The following is a 15,603-nucleotide window of genomic DNA, read 5'->3' on the forward strand; positions in this document are numbered from 1 at the left end:
TACACTCTACCCGGTGAGACTCGTCCGGGTGCCGTGGGAGCTTCCCAGTAGTTCTGGGAGCTGTCCGTGTCTGGTTTAGTCTAGTCATCCTTTTTTCTTTCTGTTTCCGTTTTCAGTTTGAGTCTTTGGTGTTGAATTGCTAGGTTTTTAGTAATTTCCTAAATTTTAGGTGATCTTTGGTGTTTCTTATTTCTTTTGGGATGTTGTTCCAGGTTTTTGCATCTAAGTGGCAGAAGGAAGTGCCTCCAAATTTTTTCTTGAGGTATGGTTTTGGTTCCAGGCGGATTTCTTTGCATGAGCTGAGGAATCTAGTAGGCTTGTAGATTTTCTTTTGTAGGAATTCTGCTCCTTGTCCGCTGATTGCCCCTTGCTTTATGCACATTGTTTTGAAGGTGATGCACTGTTTTATTGGGAGCCAGTGTAGTGTTTTTAGGGCAGGAGTGATGTGTTCTGTTCTTGATAGTTTGAGGAGTAGTCTTGCAGCTGTATTTTGGATGTGTTGTAGTTTCTTCAGGAGGTATTCTGGTATTGAGGTAGAGGCTGTTTGCATAGTCGACCTTTGACATGATGAGGGCGACAATAGTGAGCGTTTTGTGCGTGAAAGGGAAGGAAAGGTAGGATTCTCCTTGCCGTGTGGAGGAGGAAGAAACATTTCTTGACAGTTTCATTTATTTGTGGTTCTAAGGTTAGGGAGTTGTCCATGAGGACACCCAGATCTTTTACTACCTTAGATGGTGATGGTGCGGTTCCCATTTCAGTTGGCCACGGGATGGCGGTTTCGTTTTCTTGGTCTTTGGATATGATCATGATTTCTGTCTTTCTTGGGTTGATTTTCAGGTTGTTGGCAGTCATCCAGTTGAAGACTTCTTTTAGACATTTGATTAGGGATGTGTGATCGGCTTGGGTGTCTTTGATTTTGTAGATGATTTGAGTATCGTCGGCGTAGTTGTAGCATGTGATGTTGTATTTTTTGAAGATTGTGATAACCGGCGTCTGGTAGATGTTGAAGTACACTGGTGATAGTGAGGATCCTTGTGGCACTCCGCAGTCGTTAACTCTTGGAGTGGATTTGAGTCTGATCCAAACGGTTTCTGTTCTGTCCGCTAGGAGTGATTTAGTCCAGAGTAGTGCTGTGTCAGTTATGCCTATGTCTTCTAGTCTTTTGGTTAGGGTGTCATGACTAACTGTGTCGAAGGCTGTGGAGAGGTCGAGTAGGATAAGGGCTGAGGTTGTGTTTGAGTCTGCGTTAGTTTTTAGGTCATCCCAGATGGATAGTAGTGCTGTTTCTGTTCCTCTTGCAGGTCTGAAACCGACTTGAGCTTGGTCTAGCAGGTGATGTTTTTCTATGTGTTCTTGGGTTAATTTATACATGTAGGTTTCTAGGAGCATTGCCGGGTAGGGTATGTTGGAGATCGGCATGTAGTTGGAGAGGTCTTCTACGTCGCCACTCGTGTTTTTCAGAAGTGGTTTGATATATGCTGATTTGAAGATCCTCGGTACATTTCCTGTTGCTAGTGATTGGTTCAAAAGGTTTCTATAGTATTCTGCTGGCGTTCCTTGTGCGAAGATTGGTTTGTAGATGTCCGGGGTACACGGATCCATGGGTGATCCAGCTTTCTTGCTGTGTTTTACCAGCATTGCGAATGCCTCTGCTGATATTTCAGGAAGGTTTTTGAGTTTGTGCTGAGTTTCTAAGAAAAGATTGCTCTGTAGTGTGTTGTGGTAGATTGGTATGTTCTGTATGGTTTGTTGGATGTCATTGATTTTTTTCTTGTAGTGGTCTGCCAGGTCGTTGTATCGTTTCTCTGAGGGGGTTTGGGGTGTTGTCACAGCCTGGTGAGTTTCTCATCTCTTTGATTATGTTAAACATTTCTTTTTGAGTGTTGGTGGCATTGGTGATTCTGTCATCATAATGCCTTCTCTTCGCCTTTTGAATTTCCTTCTTGTATGCACGGATTTGTCTGTGGTACATTGTTTCTTTTGTCTGGGTTGCATTCTTTCCTCCATTCCAGTTCCATCTTTTTGTTTTCCTTTTTCATGGTGCTTAATAGTGGAGTGAACCATTTTGCCATTGCTCTTTTTTTTTCTGGGGTGATCGTGTCGGTTGTGTCTGTAATCCATTTGTGTAGCGGTTCCTCTTTCTCGTCTAGGTTAGCCAGCTCTAGCTCTGTAGTTGAGGGTTTGGTTAACTCCAGTTGTTTGAATAGTTTGCTTTCTTTAACATGTTTCCAGTTTCTTTTTGTGGTGGTTGTGAGTTTGGGAGGTTGGATATGTGGACTTGAGTAGGCAGCGTGATCACGAATGGATAATGAGATGGTCACGCCACAGTATTTGTATCGGCGGTGCCGTGGTGTTATGTTTATTTTTGGCGAAAATTGCATCAAGGGTGTGTCCTGCCGAGTGTGTTGCCCTTTTGACTAGTTGTCATAATTTCATGATATTGAGTTGTTCAATCACTGAGTTTTGGGAGTTGGTGTGACTGTCTTCAAACCACATGTTGAAGTCCCCCAGGATGATTAGGTGTTCGTGGTTGATGGCTGTGTTGGTGATGGCTTCAATGAAGTTTTCGACGAAGATTGCATCATATGTCGGTGGTCTGTACACCAGGATGAATGTGATGTTGGTTTTTGGGCTTGCTGTTGGGTGTATTACCATGGCTTCGCAGTTGAGGATGTTGAGCGGTTCGTCTGTTTTTTTTTCAGGTGTCCTTTGAACGCTATTGGGATTCCTCCTCCTTTTTTGTTTTTCCTGTTTATTTGGAGGCATTTGAAGTTGTTTGGAAGGCAGCTCTGGAATGTGATTTTGTAGTTGTCGTCCAGCCATGTTTCTGTAATGAACAGGATGTCAATGTCGCTGTCATCGAGTAGATCAAAGATCTCTGTTGAGTGTTTTGACATGGATCTTGCGTTTATAAGATTGCAGTGGAGTTTGGGGGTGTTGTTTGGTCTGGACTTTCTTGTTGAGGTTGTCTTTTGATCGGTGTTGGGGTTTCCTTCCTGGTCGATCTCTTGTTGAGGTGTAGGTTTTGGGATATCCGCATCTTCGAAGAGTTCTGTCTTGGGTTCTTTTTTTTTCATCGGGTTCGTCTTCCTTGAGTTGTAGTTGTCGATTGGAAGTTCTTCTTGCTTTGGTGATGTAAGGTGTTATCGCATCGATCGTGTGTTTGTTGTTTCTTGCGTCGTTCGTTCTTCTTCTACGCGTTTGTGCTGGGTAGTTTGATGTTGCTACTTCCAGTGTTGAGCTGGTTTGTACTGGTGACCACTTTTCAGCGAGGTAATGAGTTAAGTAGAGGTATTTTTCTCTTCTCTCAGTGATGGTTCGATTCTTGTTCTTGTTTGTAGGGTTGTGTTCTGTAGTTGTGGTTCTTTGTTGCTGTTCCAGGGTGTGTTCTTTCTTCTCTTTTTCTTTCCCTTAGAATGGGTCGTTTGCGGGGCATTATAGAAAGCCTTTGTTTGTTGATGTCCGGTTGGTTCTGCTTTGGTCTGGTTGTCTTGTGGTGTAGTAAGGGCGTGGAGGCCATCTGCTAACAGTTGGGTCCTGTCTGTGGGTGGTATTTCTGGCTGATGTAGCCGACTCGTTCAGTCACCATCTTGAAGGGGTAGGGGAGGTGGTTGGGAGTTATGTAGTTGGGATACTTGTCTAGAGGTCTGTGAGATTGAATATCTTACTATGCAGCCTGGAAGTAGAACTCTTACTAATAGAGAGGCCTGAATTGTGGTACAGGGCCTATCGATGCGATCTAAATATCACACGATGCAGTGTGGGGACAGAATCCCTATTAATGTTGGAGACCTGCACAGTGGGAGAGGAGTCTATCGATGCAATCTGAATATCGCTATGCAGCTTGGAGACAGAACCCTTACCAACCTGAGAGACCTGTATAGTTCGAGAGAGGCCCACAAATGCAATCCCAGTATCACAAAAGGCAGTGTGGGCCCAGAACCCCCTATAGAATTAGAGAGACCTGTATAGTGGGAGAGAGGCCCACCAGACCAATCTTAAATATCACACAATGCAATATGAACCCAGAACCCTTATAGAGTCAGAGAGACCTGTATAGTTGGAGGGAGGCCTATCAGTGCAATCTAAATATCACACAATGCAGAATGAACCCAGGACCCTACCTAAATTTGAGAGAGAGGTATAGTGGGAAAGGGTTCTATTAATGCATTCTAACTGTCACACAATGCAGTCTGGGGACAGTACCCTTATTGAATTTAAGGGCCTGCACAATGGAAGAGAGGCCCTTAATGCAATATGTATACCACAAGGCAATATGGACCTAGAACCCCTATATAATTTGAGGGACCTGTATAGTCGGAGGGGGGCCTATCAGTGCAATCTAAATATCACACAATGCAGAATGAACTCAGGACCCTACCTAAATTTGAGAGAGAGGTATAGTGGGAAAGGGTTCTATTAATGCATTCTAACTGTCACACAATGCAGTCTGGGGACAGTACCCTTATTGAATTTAAGGCCCTGCACAATGGAAGAGAGGCCCTTAATGCAATCTGTATACCACAAGGCAATATGGACCTAGAACCCCTATATAATTTGAGGGACCTGTATGGTGGGAGAGAGGCCTATCAATGCAGTTTGAACATCCCACAATGCCACCTGGATCCAGAACCCTTGTCCAATTGGAGAGGCCTCTGTAGTGGGAGAGAGGCCTATCAATGTAATCTGAAAACAGAGCCCCTATCAAATCCGAGAGACCTATATAGTGGGAGAGAGGCCCGTCAATGCAATCACAACACTGAATGCAGCCTGGAAATGGAACCCCTATTCAATCTGAGGGACCTGTATAGTGGGAGAGAGGCCTATCAATACACTCACAACATCACACAATGCAATGTGGGCCCAGAACCCCTGGTCAATTGTACAGACCTGTACAGTGGGAGAGAAGCCCATCAATACTATCACAGCATCACACAATGCAATATGAACCTAGAATCCCTGTTAGAAGATTAGAGAGACCTGTATAGTGGGAGAGAGGCCTATCAATGTAGTCTGAATAATCTGTAATCATAGCATCACACAGTGCAATATATGAACCTAGAACCCCTATTAAACGATTAGAGAGGCCTGTATAGTGGGAGAGAGGTCTATCAATGCAATCTGAATATCATACAATGCAGCCTGGGGACAAAGCCCTTATCAAATCTGAGAGACCTATATAGTGGGAGAGAGGCCTATCAATACACTCACAACATCACACAATGCAACGTGGACCCAGAACCCCTGTCCAACTGGAGAGACCTGTACAGAGGGAGAGAGTGCCTTGCCCACCTGTAAAGGTCGAAGAGTCTTGTCGTTATATGCTTAATAATGCAAAATTGTAGAAGGAGAAGCAGAAATACCTGAACTGTGGTGGTGTATAAACTGCAAGTGGATGTCACATTAAAGGTGGTTGAAGTAGTAGTACACTGTGGAATAAAGGAGACTCATGGTAACAGTAGTTGAAGGGTGGTTGTCAAGAAGAAAGCAACAACCCAAAAGAAGCATCCTGACAATTATACCAAATGTACTGCAGAGGTCTTAATCAGTTGTAAAGTTGTCGAAGAAGAATTTGTCAACCTAATCTTTGAACTGTGGCTATTAATTTTAGAAAAAGAACGTCCAGGATTTCCATTGGTGCTATTTTATTGGCTGAACTTGGAAGGAGATATTTTCAACTGAAGAATGGTTACCAGTGGATTTTTGTTTGATTAACTTTTATATTGACTTTGAACTTGTAAGAACTGGTTCAAAACTTTTCTTTTCCTTTGAACGTTTAGAGAACTGACTTTGAAATATCCTGGGGAAGTGTTTAGCCCAGGACAGGTGAAGGCCATCCAAAATACTACTTACATGTTGTTTGTTCTTTTATGTTGTTTATGATTTTCTCTGAATGTTTTGTTGTTTAGTGTGAGGCTTTTTAAACTTATCGGGTAACCCAAAATCAAGGTGTGGTATCAATGCCCAATTTTAGGGTAACATAGACAATGTACAGACAAATGGCAATTTGTCATTCAGTAGTACCAAAACGTACAACAAAATTAAAAAAAGTAAATGTTATTCCAAAGTACAAAAATATAAATCACATACAAATAATCACAATAGCATACACCATCATAAAAACACTTTTTGATATACAATTTATAAGTGTCCAAACTTCTAACTATTAACATAAAAGGAGACCCTACAATCTAAAATAGGACTTACTTTGATCTAATTGCCTATACCTCTGTCTAAACAAATGTAAAAATCGGAGAATCACCTATTTGGCTATCGATATTACAACACGTGATATTTACACCTATACCCAACATATTTCTGTCATAAACGTACTATGCTTGACATTCTTCAGGGGTTTTGAAACACAATTGTATCTCCTCAACATCTTATCACCCATACACATGGCAAACGCGTATCACAATCTACACCACTTTAATAAAAACCACTACAAGAAAAAACCAATACACACACTATTACAAATAAGTACTACTGTACATCACTAGGTTCAGTTTTCAATCACAACACATGTGTCAATCCTAACCACATCTATTAACATCCACCATACCTGTAATCTCTCCACATTCAGGATGGTCGAAAACATAATGAATACGCTGACACCCTGAGTGTGTCTATTCCAAAGGTCATCTACATTTTACACAGTTATCCATATCTCTGTAAATAAAGACAATGGAACACCTCAGTATGTACTGTCCTTCACTAATCTACATCGTTTGTCCTAAGCAGATAGTCCAACTCTCAATATCCACTCAAAAACACACCATGTGACAAAAGTACCCTTCACCTATATACCAAAGATGGTGGGAATACAACCACGCCCCTCATCTAGCCATCACCAATATGCATGTTACAGTGTGGACAGAAATGCTAAAATCAGACCATCACCAAAGTGCCCAAAGGTAGCACTCCCCAATATCAACAAAATTCATCAGCCTGATGGGTCCAACCGCTCACCATTTATCAAGAACTCAACTGACTAGTAAGCAACCAAATGCTAGTGAAGAGACCAAACCGGCTCGTTCAGCAGATCCCAATGGCTCATAACGTTATTCACTTCCTCCTAAGATGCCTGTAAAAAAAATGATGACGCCCATGTGACTCGCTACAACATGATTATACCATTCCTTTATGCTTCAAAGTCCTAAATGCACGCCATTCTAATAGGTTAACAGGATAAACAAAATAAATACAGCTTACCTGTGCAAACTTGATACTGCTGCCTTCTCCGAGAACCAGAACACAAAGCGCAGCGACAACACAGAGAATGTCGGATGCCAGCTCTTGGATAAATACAAACTGAAAGCTACATACAGGTCATGTGCTCCGTGGGCAACGCGCAGCACGTGATGTTACAAGCTGCACAGTAGCCTCAGCCCGTCGCTTTACTGAATATGCAAATTAAGGGCTTGCATAGTGCCAACAACGTCCACGAAGGACTCACATCTCTCTTTAAAGTTACTTGACAACCAGGCTCAAGCCTGTATACCCGCCACTATTGCCACCAACTTATCACATGGATCTGGCGCCCCAATAAATTGTACCATTATACCAAAATAATATATTTCGGTATTGGACAGGTGCACACAATTGCGTACAATTATCTCAAATAGTGCATGTAGATTTGTTTAAAATCTAAACGTTTTTTGTTATGTTTTATACAATTGTGATTATTTGTATGTGATTTACATTTTTGTACTTTGGAATAACCTTTTTTTGTAATTTTGTTGTATGTTTTGGCACTACTGAATGACAAATTGCCCTTTGTGTTTATATTGTTTAGTATGAGGGCCAGTTTGTGTGTTACGAGTTATTCCCTTAGCCTTTAGATCAGGTAGGGAATACCATGATAGAGTAGGATTGGCAAGGATGTATTTGCCCATTTGTTTCTTAATAAAATGTCCATTCTTGAGAAAAACACAAGCAGTTGTCTGCCTCACATTACTGAACCCTCACAACATCCATTGTCAAAACAGGAAGCAGTCTACTTATGATGCGTGCTTCAATTTGTGTTATAAAAAAGAGTGATTGCAGTACGTCTAAAGGAGTACCCTCATTGAGGTAGCTCCTGGAGGTAAGTAATGTCCATCAGGGAGGTTGAAGTTGTAGTAGTAGTAGTAAAATGTATTTCTAGGGCGCAATTTACCACTGCACGCACAGTATCAAGGAGCAGATGTCATTTACCACAAGACAAACCAAACCATACAACTAAAGCACACATCATACATGGATAAAACAGAATACAAATCTGAAAAAACATTTGACATTAAGGTACACACAGCACATCACCTCTCCCAGTACAGCCTAATGGAGCATCAAGCGATAGTGTATCATAGAGGTGAAGGAAGGAATTTGCATCTGCTTCAAACAAAAGTTCATTTTACAGTGTTTATTTAATACCCTTCCGATAAGATTATTAGGGCCAAAGTTTGTCTGGGATCACTTTCTGTGATGCACTGTAATTAATGGTTGCGTGGTATGATTTTCTATGACGTCCTCTTGGTCAAAAGGCCTGCCATGCTTATTCCAGTAGTCTCCATTTGCAATGTTGTCAGGGATCAAAAGACGTGTGATGTCATATGCTCTACCCATTAGTGTTTTGGTGGTTTAAAACCAATTTCTACAAGCTTTCTTACAAGCTTTTTCTACATTCAATATAATGTTTTGATTTGTGCAGACTGACAAAACATGACTTCCTACAAATAGCACAAAAAACACTGAAATACCTTCTTGTACTCCTGATTTGTTTCACAGGAAGAAACGACTGGTGAAATCACTTTCTACATGAAGGGAGCAGACGTGGTTATGGCCGGGATTGTGCAGTATAATGACTGGCTGGAGGAAGAGGTAAGCAATGATTTCTGCATTTAAAACTTTGATTTCTTTTTTCATTGATAATTACAGTTTTGTTGCCAACTTTAGACGACTAGGAAGTCCTCCTGCAGATGATGTAGCCCATAAGGAGCACTATATAATGGCTGTCCTTTCCAGTTACTTGATTAACACCAGCATTGCAACAGATGTTACAGTAATATTAACAGATGTGTGGCTCGCGCACTGACGTCGTACACAGTCCAACACGGTTACTGTAAAGAGGAACTTGCTTAGCACACATGCTATAAACTATGTTGAAGGTTGGGACACAAATGGTAGCTTTTGAGGGGGGTAAATGGAGCATGTCTATTTTTGGATAGATTTATTGTGGTGCGTCACTCCTAAACACCCTGCTCTTCCCTGGCCCTCAGCCCCTTCCACTTTAGCTCTCCCCCTGCCTCTCTACTAACTCTCCTTCTAGCACTCACCCCCCGCCCCCATTTACCTACACTCCTGGGATATCTCTCAACACTGTTCTACCTCGCCCAGTTGGCATTTCACCCGCTCCGTTAACCCACCACTAGCATTTAACCCTTTCCCCTCACCTCCACCCCCCATCCTCCACCACTTTGTCTCTCACTCCTCAACCTAGCTCGATCACCCCTTCCTAGCACTACCCGATCCTCACCCCACAAGCATTTAAACCCTGCTCCCCACTTTCTTCCCCTCACTTTCACCCCTACTTGTGCTACCCTCAACCTTGTTTACTAGATTGTAGATCTCCGCATCAGAAAATAATCTGCCGCATTTTCCCCACCTCCTTTTTAACATTTGGACTAGTTTCCCCTCTTCTAAAAATAGCACCTGCTTACTACCACTCTTACCACCCGCACTAGCTATACCAGCATTGGTAAACGTCAATATGCTACTTATCCTGTTGAATATATGTATACTTTTTTTTAGTACTTAGAGCTTTACATGTACATTTTAATACAAATATACTCCTTCTTAAAATTCATTCATAAAACTTTCATAGTCATCAAATCCACAATGTTACAAACAAAGCTAAACATGCCATCATAAAACACACCGATTAACATCAACAAGCACATTATCAGATTAAAGTTCTACTTGACTACACCTAAATGTACTTTCTAACATTTCAACAATCATATGCACCTGGATTATCTATCATGTCTAATCTATTACTGGCTTTTCGTTTCTCTTTGTACCTGGCTGCATCCAGATATGGTACGCAGCGCTTTTAAGCCACCTGCCGAGTTGCCACTTGTAAATAAAACAACTGAAGAATAATAAGAAATCCAGAATGTTCAAGATTTGCTTTAATAAAGTATGTAATTACCCTCCAATAGCGTAACTCCACATACATTAGAAAAGCAAAGGCTTGTCTTTTTGATCCCCTGGCGTGTTTGAGAACAGTTGCAGAAATTGTTTTTACGAGCATGGTCCAAGTAGGATCAAATTCGCAGAAAGCAGAGTTAAAAAATAAGTCCTACTCTAAGGTTATGATAAGGATTTTGGAAAGTGCACACAGAGATATTGAACAAAACCTCAAGACGGAGTTGGCAACGAAGAAGATCGTCTGATGCATCAGAACAGGAGTGCTTTTAAGTATCTGGAAGTCAAGACCCTCTTGAATAGCATAAAGGTAAAATGACCTGGCATTCCGTAAGGTCATGGCCTGAGCAGAGAAAGCTCTGTCACCCATTCTCTGCAATTGAAATTCTACTGGTGTTAAAAGAAGGGCCTGGGATGAGCGCAGTTAAGCCGGAACTTCTCTGAGTGGCCAAAGGTGCAGGTGTCTGTGAAATGGCTCAATTTACAGGGGACAGGGGCTTGAAAACAGATTGCTGTACCGGCAGCAAGGGCTGCGAGCACAGGTCTGGGGGATGTTGGAACTCCACTGCAGCATCAACTGGCTTGGCTGCATTTTGCCCTCTGAAGAGACAAAAGAAGATTGTTCAGTCGTCCAAGATATATGCTCTTAGCATCATGATTATGTGAAGGCCCAAGGGCCAGGATGGCCTGCACGAGTGTGGAAAGGAAATAAAGTGAAAGGTTCTCTTGATGAGGTTCAGGACGAACAATCTAATTTTCATGACATTGCCTATGACCCATCATGTTGCCACAGATTGGTCAGTGTACGCTCATAAGGTTAACCAAGGTCACAGAAAGGGGACAGGTGTCCGGTGCAAGTGACCAAATCTCTGCAGGTCAAACCTCACTCTGACATTTAGGTTCATAATTTTGGTTTTATATGTTCCGTTGATTTCTGTTATAAGACGCAACAAGGTGTCAACAACAGCAACACAGTTTGTAATATTGTCATGAGAGGTATTTGAGAAGGGTCTTCGCTTTACAAGGAGCTGAGTATTGGCAGCATAGTTTAAGTGCATGCCAATAGCGTCGATAAGTTGAAGTTATGGCAGAAGATAAAAAATAAAAAAAAAATCAAGGACACCAGGGTAAGCACTGGAGGACACCTGAGGTAGCTACAATAAAGCACGCACCCCCCCAGGAGAGGAACACATCCAGACCCCTGCAAGCCACAAGCTGTAATGTGAAAAGGCTCAGACGGCGGCATTTTGCAACATAGGGTCAAAGTAGCATAGAAGCACTACATAGAAACAAAATGCGTATGTTCCCCAAATAATGACCAATTTAGCAGACTGCTCTGCTGCCAAGCAGCATAATGATTGGGTGCTTTTGCACAGCATGAAGCCGTCTGTGGTGTGTATTACAGTGGCAACAGAACGAGACACAGGGTGGTTCAGAAACTGTGTTGAACTTGCCATCCAGATGAAGGTGGTATACATAGACATTCTGCATTGAAACCGGTTGATGTATAATAAGGATGTGTGAGGGTTTGCCGTACACCGTTTAGGATAAATGTGTGTTCACGTTTATTGAAAGTGAGGGTTTCCCTCACTTGTTTTCTTTTGCCAGTTTACTCATTTGACATAAGGAATAATAAAAGTTTGGTATCCACCTATTGGACGCTGTGGACTAGGCTCACGCAGCAGTCTGACCCAAGGCTAGGAGGTAGATCTCTTTCTCCTCCGTCTCTTTTTAGTTTGGTGTTTGGACAGTTACTAATAAAGGATCTTTAAATACTAGTGGTTTTTTGAGTGGCTTTCTATGCATCAAAAGTAGATGAGATGGGGAGAGTCTCTCCTTCTATCCATCCCTTTGCTAGGTGGTCTCCTCACTGCTTTCTAGGGTCAGTATACCACTAGATAGGGACACATGGCATCTTTGTAAGGGACATTTACCTAGGCATTCCAGGTTTACAAATAGATTTGGTTATTTCCCGTCTAAAAACAGCCGCAGGCACTGGGACGGCAGGTCATTTGGGAGTGAGCTGGGTCAGGGAGGCGTGGACATAGCCGTTCTTATAACCACGCTGTAATAAACGATGTTGGCTTTTTTAAGAAGCTTATTTTGATTTTGGAAGCATTATTTCAGCCGGGAAAACATCTTCCAAGCTGAGGAAAGGAACAAGGTAAATGTGGGGAAATGGTTATATAGTCTTGTAGGTGCATTCAATCCTGGACTGGTTCTAAGGGCCTATTAACCCATTGTTTTTTGGTGTAGACAATGTTTGCTTGTGGAGTTTGAGCCACCTTTTGATGCACTGAATAGGTAGGTAATTTATAAGGTAGAAGACTCAGCGGGGTTGAGGTGCAGAGCCGTGTTTAATGCCTGGCTGTAACAGTCTGTTGTCGATTTTTTTATTAAGCTAATTTTGTCTCAGAAACCTTCCCCTGAGCACTGGAAGACCAAGGTAAATGTTGGGGGAAATCGGGCTGTACATTCTGGTTACTGTATGCCCTTTTGGGCCGTTGTGAGGTACTGAAAATCATTGTTTTTCCTAGTCTCCTTATTTTAGTTTACAAAAACTGCTTCCTGAGGCTCCGTTCTGCAAGGCTGTTTGAGGGATAAGGACAATGCGATCTTCTAAGCGCCAGTTCCAAAGCCTGTTGACCTGTTTTAAGTTTCTCATTTTGGTTGGCAGCCATGGTGTAAGACCCAGGAACAGACCGAGATGTATTTTGGGGCCATTTCAGTAATGTATTCTTATAGATGTAACATATTGTGGCTGGTAGTGAGGGCCCACCCTCCACCCATCGACATTCCCCTACACCCCCAACTCCACGCCAACACAAACCCCCTCTTTCCTCTGAGCTGTCACATTTTCAGCACCATATCTTCCAATCCCACATCATCGCTGACTCTAATCTACCTTACACAACCACCCTAACCTTTTACAAACACGATTCATCCAGTACCTTACGCCACCTAAATGTACTTGCTACCCCTCTTCTTCCGCTCCCCTGCTGCACCCTTCCACCAGATCCTCTTCTAAATGCCTATTGCTTGCCTTCCCACACGATTTTCCAGAACTCTTCCTGCACCTTCTACAACCTTCGCTATACTGTCTCCGCTCTCCACAAACCATACGTAGCCACTCCCCCCTCTCAATATGCCCCACCCCTGCTTTAACACACACACACACACACACACACACCGCCCCCCCCCCACCCCACCCTCTTTTCACCTCACCCACTGCTCATTTCCACCCAACTATCCTTCGAAACCTCAACACATCGCCTCATCATATGGGCATGTGACCACACAAATAGATCTGAACAAGCAAACAATATAGCAGTGGAACCGACACAGGCAAAAATATACAGCACCCCATCGGCGCACAATTATTGGAGTAAACTAATTGATTGTCAAATATGTTGTGATCTTGCATGGAGATTTAAACTGAGTAAATTATTTGTGGTGCATTGTAATCTTGAGCTGTACATGTCTGCTATGATCCATTGCTTCAAATAACACAAGGTTTACAAATAACTCATTTATGCAGGAACATGTAGTTATTCCACAGGATTATGCATGACGAACCATGATATATCAACTGACTTTACCCAACCCCACACCACACCCCAGCCACACATGCTAATGTAATCCAGAGCATAGAATGTTGCAGTGTATACCGCACCATTATCTTGTTATGTAACGGTGTATGATAGTGTAGGTAAATCCCATAATTATACAGCAGTGTACTCACCGGGGAGCACACAGTGCTGCAAATCCACACCACTGGCAGTATTGCACTATACAATGCCAAGTAAACAAAAGTGAATTAATCAGCTTTGACAATAGAGATTTCATGGCCCACAATGCAATATTAAACACTAATTTAACATACTTGAAAAATGATTTGTTCTCTTGTTAACTAATTTAAAGTTTTATAAAGAATCAACTGTCAAAGCAAGCAAAAGCATCTGCCTCTGAGACATTTTGTGACACTTTACAGAGGCCTGTTTTCATTTTGCTCCTAGGTGTCGCACTGGAATTCTGCTCCATGGTGTGCCTACGGGGGATTTTACCTTGGAGTGATGTCACCTGTGGTGGGTCGGAAGGAGTCAGACACTCTGAGGGAATTATTCAATATCTTTAATGAAATTATAATTAAAAGGCCTAACTTTCCCTGTTGCTAGAGGAAATGCCCTACCTATCTAAAATAACTAAAAAGTGCTTGTCAGTTGTCAGAAAGTCCAAAGTACATGTGTCCTCTGTCCAAAGGAACTCTATCTGACCCTACCACTACATCCAACTAAATTAAATAGGCCTGGAGAGGGCCTTTATATTCACCTGGTCTTCTCTTCAGATCGTCTCATTATTTTACTTTTGTCTGTAGTACAGATTCTTAACATAGTCTCCTTAGTCTCTGAGATCAGTTCTTGTATTTCTTCAAAGACATTCTTGGTCTTCGAACTTTCTGTTGTCCGAAATTTAGAATGTTTTTTCTGACAGTGGTTCCTCACGCTTTTGTCATCCCGTGTAGATTCTTTGCAGTTTTTAATTTCAGGCTTTCCTGAATTGTGTTTATCTTGACCACTTTGTAGGATTTTCTTGTAATGAATTCTCTGTCTTAAAATCTCTCCTCTTTTGTCCTGTTGATAGGGTATCTTCCCCTCCTCCCAAGATATTTTTTTTCAGTCTCTCCTTGTTCCCCACCTGGGTTGGGTAAAGCCCTTTTGTATATTATTTTCATTTCTCTTGTTAAATGGTTACCCTTTAAATATTTTTTGTCCTCAAGACTGGGACAAGTTTCTCTCTTCTGGTAGTAACCCTCTATACCCAACCATGTTGTTCGTTTTCTCTGCTTTTTACAGTTCCAAATACAGTCTTATCTTTACTTTTTCATCCTTAGAACTGGGACGAGTTCCTTCAGATCGATAATGGTTCCCCCGGCGGCATCCCACTTCTCCTGTTTCCCCCAGCACCTCTCCGTATGCAGAGGAAGGTGGTAGGGTTCAGCTCTCGCTCGGGTATGCTTTCTCGCTCTTCACGGTCCTCGGCTTCTCGTTCTTGGTTTCTCGTCGGGTCCCTGCCACACACTCGCTCAGATGATCGGAAGCCGTGGTCACGCCATACCTCGTTCCTTCTTTCCTCCTCACAATGTTTTGCTCTCATCTGCACACACCGAACCTCCAGCGTTTTGTCCTGGCAAATACCTGTGATTCGTCACACACCCCACTGTTGAATTTCTACTCACTGCTGCATGCTCCTGTGTCCTTCCTCAGATGTAATTTAGGACTACGCCGTGGACGCTGCCCACTGCTGGCAGCACTAACCCATTCAGGGGAGCCTCAGGACTTCCCCTCACAATTGGCCTACCCGTGGTGCACCACAACCAGAATATCAGCATGGCTGACCTCTCCAAGATCCCATTGA

General features: G+C 42.5%; 1 protein-coding gene across 1 annotated transcript in view; it reads left to right on the forward strand.

The window, feature by feature from the left end:
• ATP9A (ATPase phospholipid transporting 9A (putative)) overlaps positions 1 to 15,603 on the forward strand; it is a 1,385,006-nt gene that overhangs the window by 884,107 nt on the left and 485,296 nt on the right. The window contains exon 16 of the mRNA XM_069651153.1: positions 8,770 to 8,862. Within this exon, the coding sequence (XP_069507254.1) occupies positions 8,770 to 8,862 (93 nt within the window). The remainder of the gene's footprint in view (positions 1 to 8,769; positions 8,863 to 15,603) is intronic.

This window comes from Ambystoma mexicanum, chromosome 3p, assembly GCF_040938575.1.
Source record: "Ambystoma mexicanum isolate Mex_15411 chromosome 3p, UKY_AmexF1_1, whole genome shotgun sequence".
In the NCBI taxonomy this organism is placed as follows: domain Eukaryota; kingdom Metazoa; phylum Chordata; class Amphibia; order Caudata; family Ambystomatidae; genus Ambystoma; species Ambystoma mexicanum.